Source organism: Bos taurus, chromosome 4 (genome assembly GCF_002263795.3).
Source record: "Bos taurus isolate L1 Dominette 01449 registration number 42190680 breed Hereford chromosome 4, ARS-UCD2.0, whole genome shotgun sequence".
Lineage (NCBI taxonomy): Eukaryota > Metazoa > Chordata > Mammalia > Artiodactyla > Bovidae > Bos > Bos taurus.
The window spans coordinates 78,749,330-78,770,383 of record NC_037331.1 but is presented as its reverse complement, the minus strand read 5'-3'; the positions used below and the strand labels follow the sequence as shown (position 1 = coordinate 78,770,383).

The window sequence follows — 21,054 nt, the reverse complement described above, 5'->3', positions numbered from 1 at the left end:
AGGAAAGAGTCAAAGAAAGGGGAAAAAAAGAATGAAAAAAGAAAAAAAAAACACAGCAGCCTAAGTCTGAGTAGGAACAACTTGTACAGAAAAATTCCTCCTACCTAAGATGAAGTTCTATCTGTAAAAGTAAAGGGGGAAAGAATGATGTTACCAAGAAAAGAAAGAAAGAAGAAGACTTAACAAAGCTTTCGATATTTTTCTTCTGGGTTAGAGCGGCATTAAATGTTCTGATTCTAACCCTCTCCTGCAATTCATTCATGGTACCAAAACAACAACAAAAAAAGCCCTCATTAATATGACTGCCTTGGAGTTATAAGTATAAAATGGTATTTTCAACTGGCCTACAAGAAAACAATATGTTGATTGGGACACTTAAAAAAGACCAGCAGAGACAGGAGATGATATGTTTGGGGCAGTTTTTAAGAATGTTTTAGTTCTACTACTAATTTAATATGAAATATTTAGACAAAAAGGAAAAAACTAATAGTGCGTGTAACTGACAGAATTTAAACACTCATGGATTTAAAAAAAAAAAATCATAATACCAAGCAACTCACACAGTTCTAATGCTTTTTCTTATCAGTTACTCATAAGGTAACTATTACTACACTGAATTTAAAAGCAAGTATCTGTCCAAATTTGGGGAGGGGGTTGTTTTGCATGTTGATTATGGTAGTATTTTTAGGACTTAATGGATTTTTCAAAACTCACAGAAGTGTACACCCAAAAAAAAAGTGAGTGGTGCTGTATATAAAGTTTTAAAAACAGACAGAAATTGTGGATTTGGCAAGATTTCCCTATAAACACAGTAACGGGAAGCTTTTTTGCTTTCACCATCAGCCTCTCCTCCTTCTCTGCCTGGGACCCTCAGGGTTCTCAATGTTCAGGATGGCATCTTCTAGCATTCCTGGAACAGAGCCCTCCCCTCAAGTAGAGGCTCAAAGCGGTACCTGGCTGAAAGCCCCAAGATACTTCCACAGAGGGACATTGCCCTCCCACAAGTACCATTTTGACCCTGAGTTTCCACTCTTTGGTTGCTGTTGGTGATTCTGATCAGTTTATTTCTGAAAATGTGAAATACCCACATCACTGGGTCACAAGTAATCAGGGTAACCCAGAAACTTTTCACAAGCAGAACACGTAATGCTGTGGCTTCTTTTTACTCCCAAGTCTGGAAAACTGCGGCGAGATCGGATTGAGTCCATTCCTGATTTCTCTGAGCACCCAAAAACTGTCCTTTTGGAGGAGAAGTCCAATAGCCCCACACAAAAGAACAGAGCAGCTCTGCCCTCAGGGAAGCCATCAGCACAGAATTACTGATTTTACCCCATAATGTGAAGGCATGTTTATGAATAAGGAACAGCCTTACCAATTTGATTCAGTAAATCCAACTTGTACCAATTTTAAGACCGATGACTTGAGGTACTGTTTCCTGAGCCCAGCTCCTACCATCTCCTTGTTTGTTAAGCTCCATCCTGATGACCACCACTTGTAAGGATTTTCTGTAAGCCAATACCCTCTAACTGCCTCAATCAAGTTAAAGCTTACCCAAGCTCAGATTATCAACAAATGATACTGTGTTGAAAGGCGTGAGATGAAAAGTGTCAGTGAATTAAATCCCTCCAGATTTTGTCCTGCATTATTACTATTAATAGTAAAAGTATTACTATTACTAATAATAGCTGCCATATTTGGGAACTCACTGTGCCAGCCTCTGAGATGTTAAACACTTAGCCCAAGATCACACAGCAATAAAGTGGCAGGAAGAAACCCTGGCATCCACACCACTGCTGTGCTACACATGCCCCCTGCCCCACAGAGCTGAAAGAAGTTCCAGCAGATCTGTGTACTGTGCAGGCTGGGGCCCTGTAAACCCAAAACACTGAAGGAGGATGAGGTGGGGTCAGAGAAAAGACAAACCAGGTGCTATGCTCAAAAAGTTTCATGTTTTACAGAGAAGAGGAGAGGGATTGAAAAAAATGCGGCACAGGGAAATTTTAGGAGTGCAGCTAGTCTACAGGATACCATAATGGCAGCTACATGGCATTATACATTTGTCAAAATCCACAGGACACACAACAGAAGGAATGAGCCCTCCTGGAAACCATGGACTGTAGTTAATCATCATGTATCAGTATTAGTTCATCAATTGTAACAAACATTATGACACTCATAAAATGTTAATAATAAAGGGAAACTGGGGACACATGTATGTAGGAACTCTTTGTACTTGATGATCAATTATTTTTCTGTAAATCTAAAACTTCTCTAAAACATAGTCTATTGATTAAAGTAATAATAAATAAAATACTCTCTTCCAATTCAAGCATTATTAGGTAGTTCCCCCAAAGGACACAAAACTATATGGAGGGAGAAAGAGCCAAAGTCCAGAGCTGCATTTGAGAAGAGGGTAAATATGCACTGATGTTGGGCATAAAGGCCCTTCTAAAGTGGAGCAACATGAGTGAAGAGGAGCCCTTCAATTTGGATAAATCACAGGTTAGAAATGGAAAAGCAGAGTTGTACCAAAGCAGACTGGAGAGGCAGAATGAGGTCAGATTTTGGAAGATTATCTCACAATATTAGGCAAAGGGTTTTGAACTTTATTTTACAAGTAGCTGGGTATCATTGATGGTTCTAGAGTAGGGGTATAGCATTAAAAGATTAATTGGGCAGAAGCCACTCCATGAATCAGGGCAGAATGATTGCAGAGGTTACTTTAATTGTCTACGCATGAGGTAGTGAGGTTTGAAATAGTATTGTGTGGTAGGGTGGCCTGAAGGGACACATGGGTGAATAATTACAGAGGAAAATCTACCAGGACCTCAAAACTGGTAGGACAAGGGAAGCCAGAGGGAGGGAGGGGTCAAAGGTGATGGTGCGGTTTCAAGCCTGGGTGACTGCAGGAAAGGCGATACACTCTGCCAAAATAAGAAGACAGAGGTTGCCAGGTTTAGGAACACATGAGTTCCTGAGAGCTCAAGAGATTGTCAGGGCTCTTATGAGAATCAGATTATTCGTCTTGAGTTAGTTGGTTTAAAAACATGAAAGCTCTTTGAACAAGCATAAAATTTAATGCAGCACAAACTACTCTATAAATGGGTACCACTAACCTGAAAGGAAACAGTTTACCCCTAAAAAGGAATCAAGAAAGCAGGTGCACTGTATGTTGTTTCTAATATTAAGACGATATAAAATCAATGTTAGTTTCCAAAGTTAAATCAAAATAAGTTTTCTCAAAATTATCTTTCCTATTTTCTAGCTTAAGAAGGCATTCAGAAGGAAGTTACACAGATTTTTGTGGTGTTTTGTTATTTTTTTAATCCATCCTTCCTTAAGATGTTTGGTCACTTTGAGGATTTATTTAGCATCTTGAACTATTTTTCAGACAGAGTTCAGCGAATTCAAAATTACTTTTGCCAATCATTTTCCCATTAATTTCAAAATCTATGTGTATTTTCAAAAAAACATGATCCTTTTTGTTTTGGATTCATAACAGTTAATTCATTCCCATGCTTTGTCCTAATAACTCTGGCTAATGTTTGCTAAGCTCTTACTATGTACAGGCACTGCCTCGTTTAATCCTGAAGATCCTGTGAAGTGGGTCTGATTAGTATCTTGCTGAACAGATGAGGAAACCGACACTTTGAGAAGTGAATTTGCCCACATTCACCAAGCTAAGTCCTTGGTGTTGCCAAAACTCAGCTCAAACTTTCAGCCCAAACCCTGGGCTATTCCTATCCAACACTGCACAATGCAAAACCATGTTATCTGAGAGTCCTTTCCGTCCATCTGTCCATCTGTCATGTGCCAGGAAATGGGATGTGGCCAAGAAAAAAGGGATTGAACATCTAAAGGGACAGGCAACCTAAAACTCACAATCTACTGGCTTTTTGGTATGAACCATCCACCCATTTCTGAACAGAATTAGGTCTATAAACTCTTACCATAAAAAAGGTCAAAGAGACAAGAGATCCTGGTGGTGAGCAGCTGACAAACTCCCAACTTTCAACAAAATTCTCAGCTATCTTATTCCCAGCAAGGAGACCAACAGATATTCCAATTAATACTCATAAGAGTTATTGGACAGTTTGAAAGAAAATCACAAGGCCAGGAAGCAATCAAAAGTTAAAGTTTTTTTTAAAAAAAGCATCTCCTACATATTTGCCGACCACAACACTTTCCCCTTAGAAACCTCAAAGAATTTTTTTTTAAGCAGAGGAGAACCAAGCACTTCTTTTTGAAATAATCAAAGGGAACAGGGAACTTCCTGTCCCTTATTAATCTATCAGCTTTGGTTTCACATTGCATCACCATTAAGATAATACTTTCTGCTTTCTATCACTTTAAGGTATGTTCCCAATAACTATCAGATCTGATAAAAGATCCCCAAGACCAGGACCTACATACGTTTATTATTAGTTACTTTCTTTTTTAAAGCAGAGTAGTAGGTTAATGAGAAATATCAGATTACCTCTTAAAAAAAAAATCATAAACCAAAAATGAGACAAAACACCTCACACTGAAAAGTCAGCATTTGCAATCATCAAAGGAGATTTAACAGGACAATGAGAATGTTTAATACACTGGGACATCTAGATTAAAAAAAAAATGTCCGTTATTTACAAAATACAACATGCAGCTTGGAAACTAATGAATTCATTCCAAAAAAAACCCAACAAAACAGATCATTAAGGCATTTAATTTAAGGCACTAGCATATTAACAGATTGAGATTTTTAAGTAAACAATGACAACTAATATCTGAGTGCATACTTTATATGTGAAAGACACCATCCTGGATGCCAAAAATGATCACTTACATGTCAACTGCACTGAACAAATGTTCAGAAAACTAAATGTCCTCTGGTCATTTATGCTTAATAGATAACACTAAAGCTTAAGATCAAACTATAGCACATGAAACATACACTGTGGTTCCTGAATAAGTGTAATGAATGCTTCATATGTTGATAAAGGTTCTTAAATGTTACAAAAATCAATTTGGCTCCACATAAGGTACAAAACAGCTTTTCACTTGTGCTATTTTCAAGTTCAATGTCGAGGCAAATCCTTCCTTAAAATGTTGCTTCAGGTTTTTGAACCATACCTTTTGGTTGTGTGTATGTGTACATTTAAACAAAACATATGACTGTTATTCTAGAAGTAGATACTCAGCTGAGAAAAGTAAGAAAACAAATCTGTAAGGACATGCAGAGGAATGTGCGTGGTTTGGCTGGAAGGCTCCACAATCAGGAACAAACTGCAGCACATAATGGCTGGAAAAGTTAATTAAGTCAACCCTACACAGCGCCAATAACAAAAAGTTTTTGTTTGTTTTCTTTCACTCTTGAAATTGTGGGTGGGGGAGAGAAAATACACAGGTTATGTCCATAATATATCTTGGTATGGAACTTATTTTTAATTGTTTATTTACAAATCTCTAAATTTCACAGCTTTGTAAGGAAAGGCTAAGAACCCTCTGGAAACAGTAGCAATTGGTACTACATATAGTAGGATCTAACCAATTTTCATATCCTTTTTGTGAACAGCCTCAGTAAAGGTATCCAACCACTTCTGAAATGTTTCAGAGAAAAGACAGAACTGACAAACAGATGAATGACCGTGGCAATGAAAGTGTGCCAACCTTTAAAAGCCCACCTCCCACCAACTCTAAAACCCAAATCAAACCCAGACCAAAGCCCCCAGACTAGCTATGGGACCACAACTGATAGCAAAGGGCAACAGGCCACCAGGTAGAAGCTGGCAGAACAAAGAAGCTGGGCCATTCCACCCCGAGCATAAGCCTAGTCCCATACCTCTAGAGGCTCTGAACTAGTTAGATAGTTAGAGGCCTCCTGCAGAGAAATTAATATTAAAAAATCATTACCATTATTAGCTTTGCCTATGTAAAGCCAACACAAGGAAAGAAGTTTATTTTCCTTCATTTTACTTTTTTTTGCCTTTAAACTTATTTGCTGGTTTCCTTGGAACCTTCCAGTAGGATGGATGTTTGCAAACACCACCTCCATTTCCCTTTATTTGATCAGCTCTTTATGCTATCCCAAAATAAAAAGGAGTAATTCCCTTACCAGAAATAGAACATTGGAAAAAATGGTCAGCGCTCACAGGGCTCTAGCAAGGCTATCATTCAGGCAGGAGCCCTGCAAACCTGACTAATGAGCTTTTGCCCCCAAATAGGATGTTTTACACCCACTTAGAGAGTACTTCAAGAACCCAGCCTGATCAGGGTAGAAAACCCATGGAATTCAGATTCAGTCAGTTCTGTGGTTATCTGGGACTCAAGGACTAACTTGTGTAAACTGTGACTACTCCTTCCCTGGCTACTCTTCCCCAGTGGCTTCCTGGCTGCCAGGAGCTGATTAGGTTAGCACTGTTCCCGGGCACCCGAAGGAAGTTAATGGGGACAACTCATGATCAGAGTGGCTCAAGACAAATGTGGCAGCACCAAAAACCTGCCCAGGATGCATTCTGGTGCCAGAGTGGCTGACTTGGCAGCACCTTCACCAAGGATAGCTCACTGTGGTTACTCTGCTGAAATTCACAAAAAGGACAGTGGCTTATGGAGGCTCCAAGTGGTGTGGCACCAGCTTCTACCCACTTACACGCCTCCCCTGTTCTCACGCACACTTACACACAGGCTCACCCATTCACACACACTCACACACACCACTAAAAAATTCCTATTAAAATTCCCAAATCACCTACACGGCATAGACTGACTCTAGGTCTGAAATAATAGGCATGTCCAATTTTTACAAATTCCAGAGACAAGAAACAACGGCCATGGGATGCTTTTTTAGGGAGAAAATATGCCTTCTATAATTCCACTGGAGGAATAACGCAAAAAGTTGGCTCCATTAAAATAAGCTCTAGTCTTGACTTGAAAGATCACAAATCAAGGAAGAAATAGAGACATTTTCTTATGTATGTAAAGTAAATTCATTATTTTAACTCAGATATAAATGGATCTCCCTATAGATCAAGTCAAAATGGGACTCATTAGTCAGTAGGTTTAACACCAGTCCCTCCCTTCGCCCACCCAAGCCGGCAGTGCACATTGCTGACATTGGGGAAGAGGGACAGGTGAGCAACACATAGGCACAGAGAGCAGGACCAGACAGTGCCACAGATCAGACAGGAAGGTGCAGCTTTTTTACTGGATGTCTGCACTTACAGCCTATGGTTCTGGGCTGTTAACTTCCAAAGCAGATTCTGACCCTCCCATTTCATTGCATGTAAAAAGTTAGAAATCAACCTAGTCAAATCTTTCTTGGAGTAAATAAAACCCAAACCCACAGGGAGGGAGGGAGCAGGTTGGCTCAGTAGATCCAAATTCATTTACCCCGGTAGGCAGTGTCCAGGCCTGGGAGAGCGGACTAGCCCATCCTTCCCAAGGACACATGGCAAAGCAGAGTGCAATTCATGAAGGCCAAGGGTGGCTATGAAATCTACAGAAAGCTAAGGCGCTGATGGTCTTAAAGCAGGGACAAAAAGCAAGGACGGGAAGTAAAGGTTACCATTAACTTATTCAGTCTGTTTTTACCAGAGGTGGGGTCTGGAATTTATTTTCAAGGCTCCATGCTTAAATTGAAATGCCTCTCAGCACTATGCTTAAAATATTAAAACATATAGCAAAGAGAAACAGTGGCTCTCTGTTATCTCTGAACGCAAATTAAAGACATTACCCCGCATCTCAGAAACTAGATGAGGCTCAACCTTCAACCACTACTGAAGAGCCAACCATTAACAGCTTTTAAAATCTTTTAGAGTGGACTCCTTAGGGTTTGGGGGGTTGGCAGGGGACCTTCTCACTAACTTGGACAAGACAGCGCTTGTGTCTTTTGTAGTAACTAATCACTAATTATCCTGATAAGTGGAGACTTCCGATGTGAAATGCAAAGTATTTTGAAGTCCTGCCAGAATCATCAAGATGATTTCCAAAATGCCAAAACAGGAACTTCCTATAATAAATAACCTATCACATTTACATCTCAAATTAGAAAATTTGGAAGAAAACATGTAGTTTCACTGCCAAAATAGAGATGCCTAAAGCTTGCCCATCCCAACCCCTCCCCCCACCACCTCCATTTATGCTCTTTAGCCTCTCAGAAAACAAACACAGGTCCAGGTGCAAATGCTCAATTCACGAGGAATGCCAAGCGCAGAACAGGACTGCAGGCTTGGCTGCAGGTAATCTCCGTGGCCGCTCACCATTGGAAGTGGTGCTGGAGGCCACGGCTTTCTCGCTGACATCTGGCCGAGTGGGGCATTTCACTATGGAATTCTCCACTTTCTTTTTCTCAGTGGTCGTCGAGCTCTGGGACTGGGCCTCCATGACGCCTTCTCATTCCTTCAGCTCTGGCAACCAGGAATCCCTGAAAAAAATCCACAACAGCACCATCAACCTCAAATAAGATGGAGGAAAAAAGAAATCCCAAAAGCCACTTCACCTGTCACCTGAGGAGCATCAGCCCATTCAAAATCAGCCTAAGCATCAGCCTACAGCATCAGCCAATGTGACATCTGGACATCCCTTCCCCACAAGTTTTCTTACAAAAAGGCCTCAAAGTTCTGGTAACAAGCCAGTTGAATTCTGTCTACGTGTGCAAAAGGAGGACAGAGGCACTTGTCTATAATGTGGGACTTTTCCCAAAATCGTACTGGGCATTTCCTATTAAACAGTCTAAGTATGTCCATTTTCAGCTGTGATTATGGTGAGAAACCCAGTGTCACATTACTCCTTTCAGCCACATATCCAAATGTCTCCGACATTTATAAGAAGTTGGGTAACTTTATAAGAAAGGGAAGTAAGACAACTTTCTAAGCCAGGGACAGTTTTTAGTTATCAATTAGATGTTTTAAAGAGTGACTAACAAGGCCTTCCCTGCCATCCAGTGGTTAAGTTTTCACCTTTAAATGCAGGGGGTTGTGGGTTTGATCCCTGGTTGAGGAGCTAAAATACTATATGCCTCATGGCCAAAAAGCCAAAAGAAAAAAAAAAAGAGAGAGAGAAACAATGTAACGAATTCAATGAAGATTTCTAAATGGGCCATATTAAAAAAAAAAAATCTTTTAGAAGAAAAAAAGAGTGACCAACGGTTTCTCCCATCCAACTCTAACTCAAAGCTTTGAATCAGAGGACTCTGGTCAATGATTTTGCTTTCCTCACTAAGATATGTGAACTGCAATACACCTCTTAAGTCTAATTCATTCAGGAAAACCATATTCCTGAAGCTTTCTCTAAACAGCGGAACATTTCCATTCACTGAAGTTACGTTTTTAAAACGACAAGGTGACAGAACAACACACTCTGGATCCCACAGGAAAAGGCAAAAGATCATGGACAGCAAAGGCTAGAACCACTTAAGAAAAATTAAAACTCAGCTGAGGAGAGAAACTGGAGAAGGCAATGCCACCCTACTCCAGTACTCTTGCCTGGAAAATCCCATGGACGGAGGAGCCTAGACGGCTGCAGTCCACGGGGTCGCTGAGGGTCGGACACGACTGAGCGACTTCACTTTTACCTTTCACTTTCATGCATTGGAGAAGGAAATGGCAACCTACTCCAGTGTTCTTGCCTGGAGAATCCCAGGGATGGGGGAGCCTGGTGGGCTGCCATCTATGGGGTTGCACAGAGTCGGACACGACTGAAGCGACTTAGCAGCAGCGGCAAAGGCAGGGCAGTTAGTCTGTCTTTCACTGGTGTCATTCATGTGATAACCAACCCAGCTCATCATTCATCAATTTTCACTGTTTGGTTCATGTTTCTTTTTTGCAGTCATGATCCACATCAACAAAGAATACAAGAAAAGACAAGTCCCCTCTCTACCATGTTTCCCTCAAGTTATCTAGATTGTGGGCATTTCTTCCATGGAGTCATCTACCTATCTTCTACACTGAGCAGATACTACTGTGTTCCATCAAAACAATTAGTGAAATAAACTAGGCAACTCGGTCATGGACTAAAAGTCTTAAAGAAACAGATGGAAGATTCTTAGCCAAACTTAACTCACATTTGCAAGGAACTGCAAATACTTGCTTTATAGTACAAGAAATTCATAATAACTAACTGGAAAAGCTGACAGCCCAGAGGCCTCATGGCCCGGAGCAAGGGCTCTTCCAGTAATTTCTACATCTTCTCCTTGATTATCCACTGGCATTCACTGAAAAGCACACAAGTTATTTAAGAACAGCTTTTCTAGAATAAAAAAGACAAAAAGACACCCTAGGTTAAATTTACATATCAATTATAAGATCCACTCCAAATTCAGAAACATCATTCAAAGAGCCCAACAGATCACAATAGTGAAAGACTATAGGCCTTCTTTTCTGAAGGTTGCCATGGTGCACAAGTCAATGGGTAGGGCCTGACTGATGTCCCCTGGAGTTGGTAAAGAAACCACCTGCAATATGGGAGACCTGGGTTCGATCCCTGGGCTGGGAAGATCCCCTGGAGAAGGGAATGGCTACCCACTCCAGTATCCTGGCCTGCAGAATTCCATGGACTGTATGGTCCACGGTGTCACAAAGAGTCGGACACGACTGAGTGACTTTCACTTTCCCTCTCTGTCACAAGACAGTGTCACACGGTGGGACTTAACCTTGGGGGTAGTAGGGTGTCCAATCTTCTTTAAGGAGATGTTAAAACTTATGGATCCTCTCCCCCCAGGATATCCATTTTTTTAATAAAAGACATTTAATATTTACTTTTCTTTATTTATTTGGCTGCACCAGGCCTTAGTTGTGGCATGTGGGATCTAGTTCCCTGACAAGGGACTTAACCCCGGCCCCTTGTTTTGGAAGCTCAGAGTCTTAGCCACTGGATCACCAGGGAATTCCCCAGAATAGACTTAAACACACAAAAAACTGTCCATTTGATTTTCAAGGGATCACAGGCCCTCCAACGCAGATCAAGAACCCTTGAAAGAGAAATTCTCAACCATCCCTTCTAGCTCTACCAAACCCAGAATAATTCTTTAAATTTTTTGAATGCTCCCCCAAAATTGATTTATACTTGATCTTAGCCAAAAGGCCAAGCAGGGATCTAAATTGATTTAAATATCATGTTTAAAGCATGCAATTAAAACCATTCAACCTCATCCACAGCACTGTTTGGGGGTAGTACAAGCGCCATCTGAATCAGCCTTGTTTTGTTTCAGTGAAACATTCAGAGTTGCCAGCCTAACCCCAGATGCTTGGAGGTGGCCCCTGAACCTCTATTTCAAACAGCAATGGTGATTATCAAGATCACTGAACTTGCAGACATGTTTTTGTTCACCACTCTGTACTCAATGCTGTGGGTCCTCATTGAAATCTTTGCAGACTGGATGAACTAAAGAATGAAGTGCTGAATTCCAACAGACCATCCCAACCACCATCCTAATCAACTCTGCATAAGCCTGGAATCTTTGCTGAATGTCTGTCTTCTCCTCTAGACCCTAAACTCCATGAGGACAAGTCCCTGGCTATCTCCCCACCACCTCTTACCTGTAAGAGTGTTTACTAAGTAAATACACAGTCCAACTAGACCCTAAACTCCATGAGGACAAGTCCCTGGCTATCTCCCCACCACCTCTTACCTGTAAGAGTGTTTACTAAGTAAATACACAGTCCAACAATGATCCTGTGACTCAGTTCATCAGTCTTTAATCTTAATTGCCACTGACTTAGCTATGTATCTTTTCTTTTGTAGCCAGTATTTCTTTGTAAACTGGAAAATTATGTAAAAACTAAAAACTTTAACAGGAATATTTAATCAATCAAAACACTCCATTTTCAACCATTTTGGATAAACAGGCACTTATCATAACTGTTTCCCTCGAAACACACATAGAGTTTTATCAGTGCAATCTGGATGGAGTTTACTGATACCAGACACAGAAATCAGCTAATGGAATAGGGAAGAAGAAAAAAAAAAAAAAAAACCAAGAGATGGGATTCTTGGTAGGAATTCAGTTTGTCTCTTCCTTAGGAGAGGAAACTAATTAATCGTAGTGAGGAGAGGAGTCACCAAAGCTCCTTGACAAACTTGGTTTTTGTGGAGTTGTTGGTTTTCCCCCAAGCAAAGGACTTCATTTTAACAAAGCAATAAAAACCCTCCAAATACTCATCACCAGAGAGAGGCTCCCAAGAAGAGGTAAAGCCCCAGGCACTGATTGAAATCACACTAATTAATGGTCTTGGAGAATACTAATTTCTCCCCCATCCTCCTGTTCAAAATGGATTTTTTTAAGAAATAGGCCCTTGGTCACTCAGAAGTCTACCCCCTTCTTCTATTTTGACAACTTATTTTTGGATCTCATTAGTTAGTAACTAATTATTTAAAAGTGTGGTTTATGCTTGGAACAGGGCTATAAAAATGGCAACTTGCCAAGGCAGACATCTGCTTCCTGTATATCCCTATAAATTATATCGGCTTCTTTTAACTGATAAAAACCCAACTTTGTCTCTGTCAGTTACAAAGGAGAAAGTTTTCACATTCGAGACTCTCACACCTCGTCAAAACTCTGCCTGAAGAGTTAGTGAGCAGAAAAGAGTCTGCTTCTAGCTGTGGTCGCAATTTTTTCATAGGATGTTCAGCCGAGTTGGAAAACTCAGTCCTCAGCCCTGAGATAAAGCAAAGCATGAGGTACAGAAGTGACCAGTAAAAATTCCTGATGGAATCCTAAAATACACACAACTAGGGCAGCAGCCTACAGGACTCCTTTTAAAACTTGGCATTTCTTAAATAATAAAGTAGAATTTATTTAGAACATAACTCTGAAGGAAAACTTCAGTTCTGCTTCACTTCAAAGATTTTTCTCTGAGGAAAACATATCACTGGTTTTTAGATGTGAATGAAATGCGACTTTTAGACCCAATTCCTTTTCTTATAAAGTCAAACTGTTCTCCTTCAATCCTTTTCACCACTGCATTACACACAAGATTTGCTGGCATGCCCCTTGACTCTTTATGCTTAGGAAAACAAAAAATAGAGAAGGAAAGAAAAACTATCTGTAGATGATGTTTTGAGTCCTAGCAGCTTGGGTATATGAAAAAAAAAAAAAAAAAAACGAAGAAAAACTCCTCTAATAGGCCTGCTAAAGCTTGAAGTTTCATAGGTAAATGCAGGAATGAAAATGCCTTCTTGCAAACAAACAATCCTGGCTTTTCCCCATTCAACTATCTGTCCCCATCCTTCTGTAATTTCCCCGAGGCCTAAACCCAGAGCACAATTAATTCCGGACCCTCTTTTAAACCTAATCTGTTACTAGCAACCTGCCCACAGGTGGGTCTTTCCTTTCTAAATTATAAATCTTAACTTGCATCAAAAGAAGACACCGTGTCCTGGAGTCACTGACCATGTGATGCTGCAGCGCACATCTCCACTGGAAAGTCGGCCAAAGAAAAGCTGCAACATATACCAGTTCCGAGAATGGGGGAGGGGGGTCTGCATTGGAAATAGCACATCCCCCACCCCACCAAGCCGCAAGAGTGACCCTCCCTTTAGAGTGGCCACTTGGAACTAGTAAAAAAGAAACTTTCATCTTTGCAAAGATGTCATTTTGCATTATATATATATATACATATATATATATATTTTTTTTTTTTTGAGTAAGCAGTGGGTTGTGGTCTGTGCCGCCTGGGAGCGCTTGCATCTTGCGCTTCCACACCGGCTTCCCTTCTGTTCCCTGCACGGTTTCAGGGTCCGTGTCCTCGAGCCCCGGCGGCCTCTCCATTCGCGGTCTCAGATCTTGCCGCCGCGGCCTCGGGGCGCCCGCCTCGCCATAAGTTCCCTCCCCAGCGCGGTAAGGCCCAGCCGCGCAGCGCTGGCTCCTTGGAATAGGCCGGCTCCACTCTTATCCGCCTTCCAGAAGCGTCACCCCAGCGAAAGGGCAGGCTAGAGTCCGGACGATCAGAACCCCGCAGAGCCTCCGCAGCCAAAGGAGCGGCCCTCCTCACTCTGCATCACCCAGATCACCCGCTCCCGGGGAGGATTCGAGAGCACTGGAAAACTCTGCACAACTGCTCCGGCAGTATCCCCCGCAGACAGTGGTCGGCAGCGGCCCTGAGTGCAATCACATGGCTGCTTCACCGACTGAATTCAGGGAGATGCAACTTTCTGGGCACTTGGCAATGCAATACCCTGTGTGTCGCTCTACATTAAAGGACTGGGGGACACTTGACATCTTCAAGAAACCGCAGTGGCTGGGTGCTTCACATAACCAAACTTCTAACTTGCTTCAGAGGCTCTTAACCCGGTTCCAAATGTGTTCCTTCATCAGCTGCCCTAAACCGATGAGGTGTGTGAGTGGTGAAGGGGCAGACCTATCTCATGGGCTTTCTGTGTGCCAGTCCTCAGTGGAGTTCCGAACTTCAACCACGAAGCTTTATATAATAAATGGAGAGCGTGAAAAATCACCATTCTGCCTTTCCCCTTGCAGATCTCTGCAGTGAACCCTGGAATGCACACATAAGCAGGATTCTGTGAATGAGTTAAGTCCTTAAAATGTTAAAAAAAAAAAAAAAAGAAGAAGAAGCACCATTGCTAAAATCAACATTTGAAATGATGTTTGAACTGTATAAAATGACCTTCTAATCGAAGGTGAAATGAGACAGTAATTCTAAACTAATAATGCATCCTTTGTGAACAGCAGACTACTTTATCGGTTTCCCTAATCCAGCTGGTTTATTTTTCAGTGTCCTGAATTTGGGATTTTTTTTTCTTGATGCATTTAAAGATTTAAAACAAGTTAAAAGCCTGATTAGTGGCAACCTGATCAGTTTCTGATCAGTTACTGCCAAGGCGGGAAGAAGGCATTCTAGGAGACAGGGTGCTTTGAACAGCATGGCGGATTAGGCCTTCAGTGAGAAATTATTCCCTTCAACTCAGGGAGCTCTTGCTGAAGAGAAATAAAGCTTTCCTCCAGAGAAAGTATCTTTACTTATACCTGTCCATATGTTTATAAACTGAATGATCTTCCTAATATGCTGTTTCAAAAATCCAGAAGGAACCTGTGTAAGGATTTCTAAGGTGCTTCCATCACATCACTGAAAAGTGACATTTCTCCCACCTGTATTACTTACTAGCAGATTAGCGGCTTCTTCAAGATGCTAGTCTTGGAACAACCATTTAGGTAAAATTTTCTATTAAATAGTTACACCTTCCTGTAGCATTCAAATTCAGTTCCTGAAGAAAATGGCTGCTCTAGGAAAACTTATTTTTAAAAAATCAAAAAGCACAAACTAATACCGATTTTAACTTTAAAGCAATTCTGGAAGTGAGGAACAGCATGAGTTTCCATGAGCAAAATTTAGGGAATTTGAAACATGTCAGTGGGTTTCATATAATCATGCATTATAGAAAATCTCTTATAGGTTTGTAATATGGTTGACGCTTCCTGGCACTCAAGATATCTTTCTGAACTTAAAATCAATTAGATATGCATAACCTCTGTAACACACCAAGATTTTCCAAAATTCCTATGGCTTCCTCTCCCTTCCCTGTCTGTAATGTCTTTCTTTCCTGTAAGCTCAACTTCGTAAGTTCTTAATGAAATCTTCATGAATTTTTAACTATAACATTTTTAAATGTGCAATTATTTTACATTTACATGTGATCATATTCCCCCATAATTAGGAAAACCAAAAGCCTTAACTGCAAATAAGAAAGCTCCTCCCTGTTCAAGTCACCAAAAATGGTCTTTGGTAACCTAGAGGTCCCCAAATCTGCTACCTATTTTTTTCAGATCTATCTTTCCCAGTTTCTGAAGCTCCTAATCTCAGATAAGTAGTATCCATGATAGGCCTACGCAAATAGAATTACTTGAAAAGGGAATGGAATTAATCTAAGGGAAAATAAATGCCTGTCTATGGATTAAGTGAGTTTGGTTTTAGTAGATTAACTACATCTCAACTTTTTAAAAAGCCATATATTTAACTTCAACTATTGAAAATCTTATTTGACATGAAGTCATCATTGCTACTAGCATTAAAATCACAAATGACGTTTTGTATGCCGGTTTTCCTTTTCTGCTATGTGTACTTAAAAGCAAAAATTGTCTTTAAAAGGAAAGACCATCAGCTAATCTAACTTTCTCAGATGTTTATGAGAAACATCTGAAGGATAAAGGTCTCTATTTAATACTTGTTAGTTACTGTTTCTGAGTTTTGCAAAAACTTTGAAACATCAGGCCAGTGTACTTTGGTTTAGGTTTGAAGGAAGTGCCCTGCATAGCAGGTGCTATTAAGGAATGAGCTGACACCCCCATTTTCTGTGAGTTTGCTGGAGACAGACAAGCTTCAGACAGAAAAGGAGATCTATAAGTCAGTTATCAGTCTATAGATCAGCTAAGCTCATGAAAACTGTTATTTCCCTTAAACCTACATATGTCACAAAAAAACAGCACGACTGATCAAAGATGCCCCTTGTCTCACTTCTCTAAAGTTTATAGGAATTAAAAGTCTTCAAACAGTTTCAGAAGGAAAAAAAATGCTAAATTTAAAAATCACTCTAAGAGAACTTCTATAACTTTTGGTGCCCAGAATTAAGTGTGCCTTGACAATCAAGCTTAAGGGGATAGAGTCCATGTTCTATGAATAAGAATTTACCTTTAAACCATCACAAATATGGGGCTAATACCTGCTAGGTGTTAAAATCAGCTTGGAGATACCCCAAAGGTACTAATTTTTTCGGTCTGGTACTTTAGCCTCTGTACTTTAGCCTCCTGATTTTTAAAGTACAGATTCTTGAATCTTAATTGCAATGTAAAAAGCACAGTTTTCAATATTTAAGGATTTTAAAATCACAGTTTACTCAGTAATAATTTCTGAATTATTCCTGATCAGCTCAGCCTATAAACTACAGAATTCTTCAGCTGTCTTATTTTTCACCTCCTGCCCACCAATCATATACAGAACTGCCAATGAAAACTATACCAAACAATGCCAAACGATGCACCCTCCCAATGAAACGCCCTGGTGTGGAATTTCATTGGAACCTCACATTTCAAACAGCAGATGTTGTCCTGAAGTGGCATGGCCTGGTCCATGCTCCATTCAGGGTTCCATACATCTTAGTTCATTTAGGCTTCATTCAAAAAAAGTCTCTTGAGACTGAATTATTCTTTTTCAAAATATCACAAGATGAAATCAAGAATATGGTTTCACTGCCTCATTCCTTCATTACAGCAATTTGAGAGTTAGTTTTCATCTGAATTGTGAGTTTTCAGTCTCTTTTTGTAAAAACCCATGTAACATACAATTCTGGAGTATTTTTAGGTGTTTTACACCATCTCCCCCAAAAGTCCAGGGAGCTAAAGCTGCAAATTTCCACAGGAAAATTAACAAATAGGATGTCACACTGGGTTCTGAAGGTACTTCCAGAGACAGATTTAAATAAAATGACACTTAGCTCCTATTATTTAATTTCATTCTACAGCATAAAAATCACCTAAATACACAATCAGATGTTTAAAATATACTCCTGTGTCACACACACACACACACACACATATCACCTCACCTCCCTTCCAAAAAAAAGGTAAAAGCCCACTAGCTGTTTGAGGCCAGCAATCAATCCAATTTACTGCAGGTACAATTTATATGTACACTGCATGCCACAACAAAACCACAGTGTGATGCCAACAGGGCCCTTAAGAAAGTTTCCCCCTAAATCTCTGTAAAGAAGCTTTAAAAGAAAGCAAGGATTACAGTCAGCTAGAAGGTAGGGAGGGGACTTACCTCAAACCCAGCCAAGCGGAAATCAGAGCAGTAATTCTACAAGTCGACAGAGTACACTTTCAAAGCTATAATGGTGTGAAGAAGTGCTGGGCACCATGGCCTGAAGGCAGCGCTAATACACTGATGACTGATGGCGGGGCCCGGGCAGACAATGAATTTGGGGCTTGAAAACTAACAGAAACCATGCAGCACTTTGACAAATGGGCTTTCACAATTTCATTCATTGAATAACCTTTAAGCACAAAATTGGCTCGAGTTCTCCTGGGAATTATGTGACAGGTCGTTGGACGATGATGTAAGTATTTTCTTTTTTAATTATGACTTGTATGCAAAATGCAAAAGCACCCTAACATGAGGACACAACCTTAAATGCTGCAGATGCATGTGTGGAGCTCCACACAATATTGCCTTTCAGGAGGGGGGCTGGAATGTCCCAATGCCACCTTATTAACTAGGTAATGGCCTGTTCATTCAGTTTCTTTAGAGAGCCATAGATTTTCTGGGACGTTTTGTCGGATTGAAATATACACACATGGAACAAAAAACACTTTCACATTAAAAAAAAAAAAAAAAACAACCTGAAAGTGGTCATGAGTAGCTAAGTGTGGCACTAAAATATAGTGCATTAGAATTACAAGTAGAAAAAGTCTAATTTTAAGGTGTGAGGCAAAGGAAAAGTGCCTTGAAACAATTGAGACACCACATAAAGTTTGCAGTCGAATACACTTGCCAACACAGTTAACATTCAATTTCTTTCCAACGGCTCCCCTCCCTCTCTTTCCCTGTAAAACTAGCCCTTCGATGGAAAAATCATAATTTTGGCAATTTCGAAAGAGAGCATGAAATACCCAGTGTCTCTAAATTAACAAGTACCACTTACTCCAGGCAGCATTACCTTTAACAGCTTCTAAAAACTTAAGAAAAGGATCTTAAAACAGGAAGCTTAGTGAGCTCATAAAACTGTTGTTGGAGCCAGGAACACATAGCATATTTAATCTGCAAACTGTGCGAGTCTACAGTGATTTCAGCAAGATCTGAGGCATGCCCTCAAGGTTTGCTGGGATCTGGGATTAGGGGGTTGATAAGAACCTCTACTGCCCATGGACATGTTTTTCTTCTGCAGTTAAACACAAATGCACAGAGACATTTGACTGCTGCTTGGCGTTACTGCTCAACTTATAAAAAAGCTTTGCAGCTCCTTTTGCTGTCAATATATCAAAGTTAAAAAAAAAAATCATCAAAGTGTGAAATTTCATTTAAAGTCTTCGCCAGTCTACAGCTCTATTTCACAGGCCCATCAAATAAAAGTAGAGATGAAAAATATACTGAAAGTGCTTGAAAAAAGTTTGTGGTGCTCCCCCTGCCCTGTTGTTGTTTACTCTGTCTCCCTTTATTTGCTTTGAAACTAGAACAAATCAATTTTCATCTGGAAAAATGACAACAGGAAGTGAAGGGCAGCATCTTCTAGTAGCCTTTCATGAAAAGACAACCTGAAGTCATTATTAGAGTAGAATCTTATACTTACCAAATGAAATACACACACACACAATTTCTTCTACAGTCATGTCAGCATTTTAATTGACTTTCATGATATAAGTTGGCAGAAAATTTCTTGAATCTTCCAAAACAGATCAGACCGACTACAGAATACGGATGCCAGCAAAACTAAAACCTCCTTCAAAGAATTTTTTAGCTGGGGATTTACAACAATTGCATAAAGAAGAAAAGGCTGACTTTTAAGATAATCTACTATAGTCTAAAAGCATTAACATTCCATTACTAAGGTTTTCTTGAGGATTTCATGACTCACTGATTCACTTTTCCTTCAAGACTGGTTTTTCTTAGTACACTACTGTCTTCATATAAGTGAGTGCATGGAACAATGATCATTAAATTGTTTCCTTTCATAAACTCCCAAACCTTATCCTCCTAAAAAGGGGTCAAGGATAAACAGGACAGCTTGCATAGATGGAAGGACCCTTAATGGCGAAGCACAGAGGAAGTCTGAAACCCTTACAGCATGCAGGTAATTAAGAAAACTGGCCAAGAAACAAAGGAAAGTTCAACTTTTAGGCTAGGGCATCAAACTGATAAATTAATGACTTTCATTAAATAAGTAATGAAATAATTCACCAGAGTCATTTTTTATCAGTACTGAATTTTCTCATTTCTGTCTGTAGTCCTTTGCAAATTCGACATACTGGAAAAGTGTATTTATGGAGAAGTGTATTTATGTCAGGGTCCAATCAAGGAATCCAAACATGTTAACGGTACCAAGAATTCGTAAGTATCTGAGTTGAACCTACTAGCCTATTCATAACAATATAGTCTATACCTTTTAAACTGCTTCTGTGTGTGTGAAATTTCACTGGACACCTCTCACATTGGACTCATTCAGGCATCTGAAACCAAAGCTTTCTTAGGCTGACTTTAAGAATTATATACCCTGAAAGGCTCTCCCCTTAGGCAGGCAGTTTCTGATTAAATAGCTTTTAGTGTAAAATAAACCTCTTCTCTCTATAAGTATGCTATTACAACTAATTTAAATGTTAGTTCATGTTTGTTTTAGGTCTGACTACAGGCCAACTGGCCAAAGTGTTTGTGTACCAGGTTAAGACCAATATTTCCTAACATAAACAAATTCTTTAGATACTTCACACAGTTTACATTGTTAAGGCCAATCACTGCTACTTCAATATAGCCCCTCAAATGAAATACTGTTCTGCTTTAGAAAGATAGAGCGATTTTGAGGTTATTTCACTACTTTGAAACATAGCATTTTCCTCCTTCAAAATAATCTTGACACATGTAATTAAGAAACTGTCAGACTATTATTAATTTTTAATTTAAAACCTAAATGAAATAATTACAGGAATCAATCAATAAGGCACCTATTCAAATTACAGAGCAATTACATAAATACTCAAAATTAATACTTTAGGCCAAAATTAATACTTTAGGCCAATTCTTGAAGATTTCTGTCTATAATATGCTAAGACACCAAACAACACAAAAAGTGTAACATGGGGACCGTGAATAGTTCCTGCCTTAAATAGAAATGGCCATGGCAGAGGGCTCCACCAGCTATGCCCAAGGCACTCAAGCTGGAACTCTTTTTAAAAGTTAATTTATTTCCACCAGACGCATATTTCAGGGATCTCAAAAATCTCCCAATTCTGTTCAAAATCATATTGGGAGGGAAAAGCTTAATTACTGCGCATTTCCAGCAAAGGGCTCTGGGGAGGAAAAGGGAGAAAGATAAAGGAGCGAAGAAAGGTATTTTCTAAAACCAGTCTGGCTAATGCCA

At 39.9% G+C, this 21,054-nt stretch overlaps 1 protein-coding gene across 4 annotated transcripts in view; it reads right to left on the bottom strand.

Annotated features, from left to right (window-relative positions):
* Positions 1-21,054, bottom strand: part of GLI3 (GLI family zinc finger 3) — a 318,180-nt gene that overhangs the window by 294,879 nt on the left and 2,247 nt on the right. For all 4 annotated transcript variants that reach the window (XM_059885923.1, XM_059885922.1, XM_059885925.1 and 1 more), the window contains exon 2: positions 8,238-8,401. In XM_059885923.1, coding sequence (XP_059741906.1) covers positions 8,238-8,361 — 124 coding nt within the window. In that variant the 5' untranslated portion in view covers positions 8,362-8,401. The remainder of the gene's footprint in view (positions 1-8,237; positions 8,402-21,054) is intronic.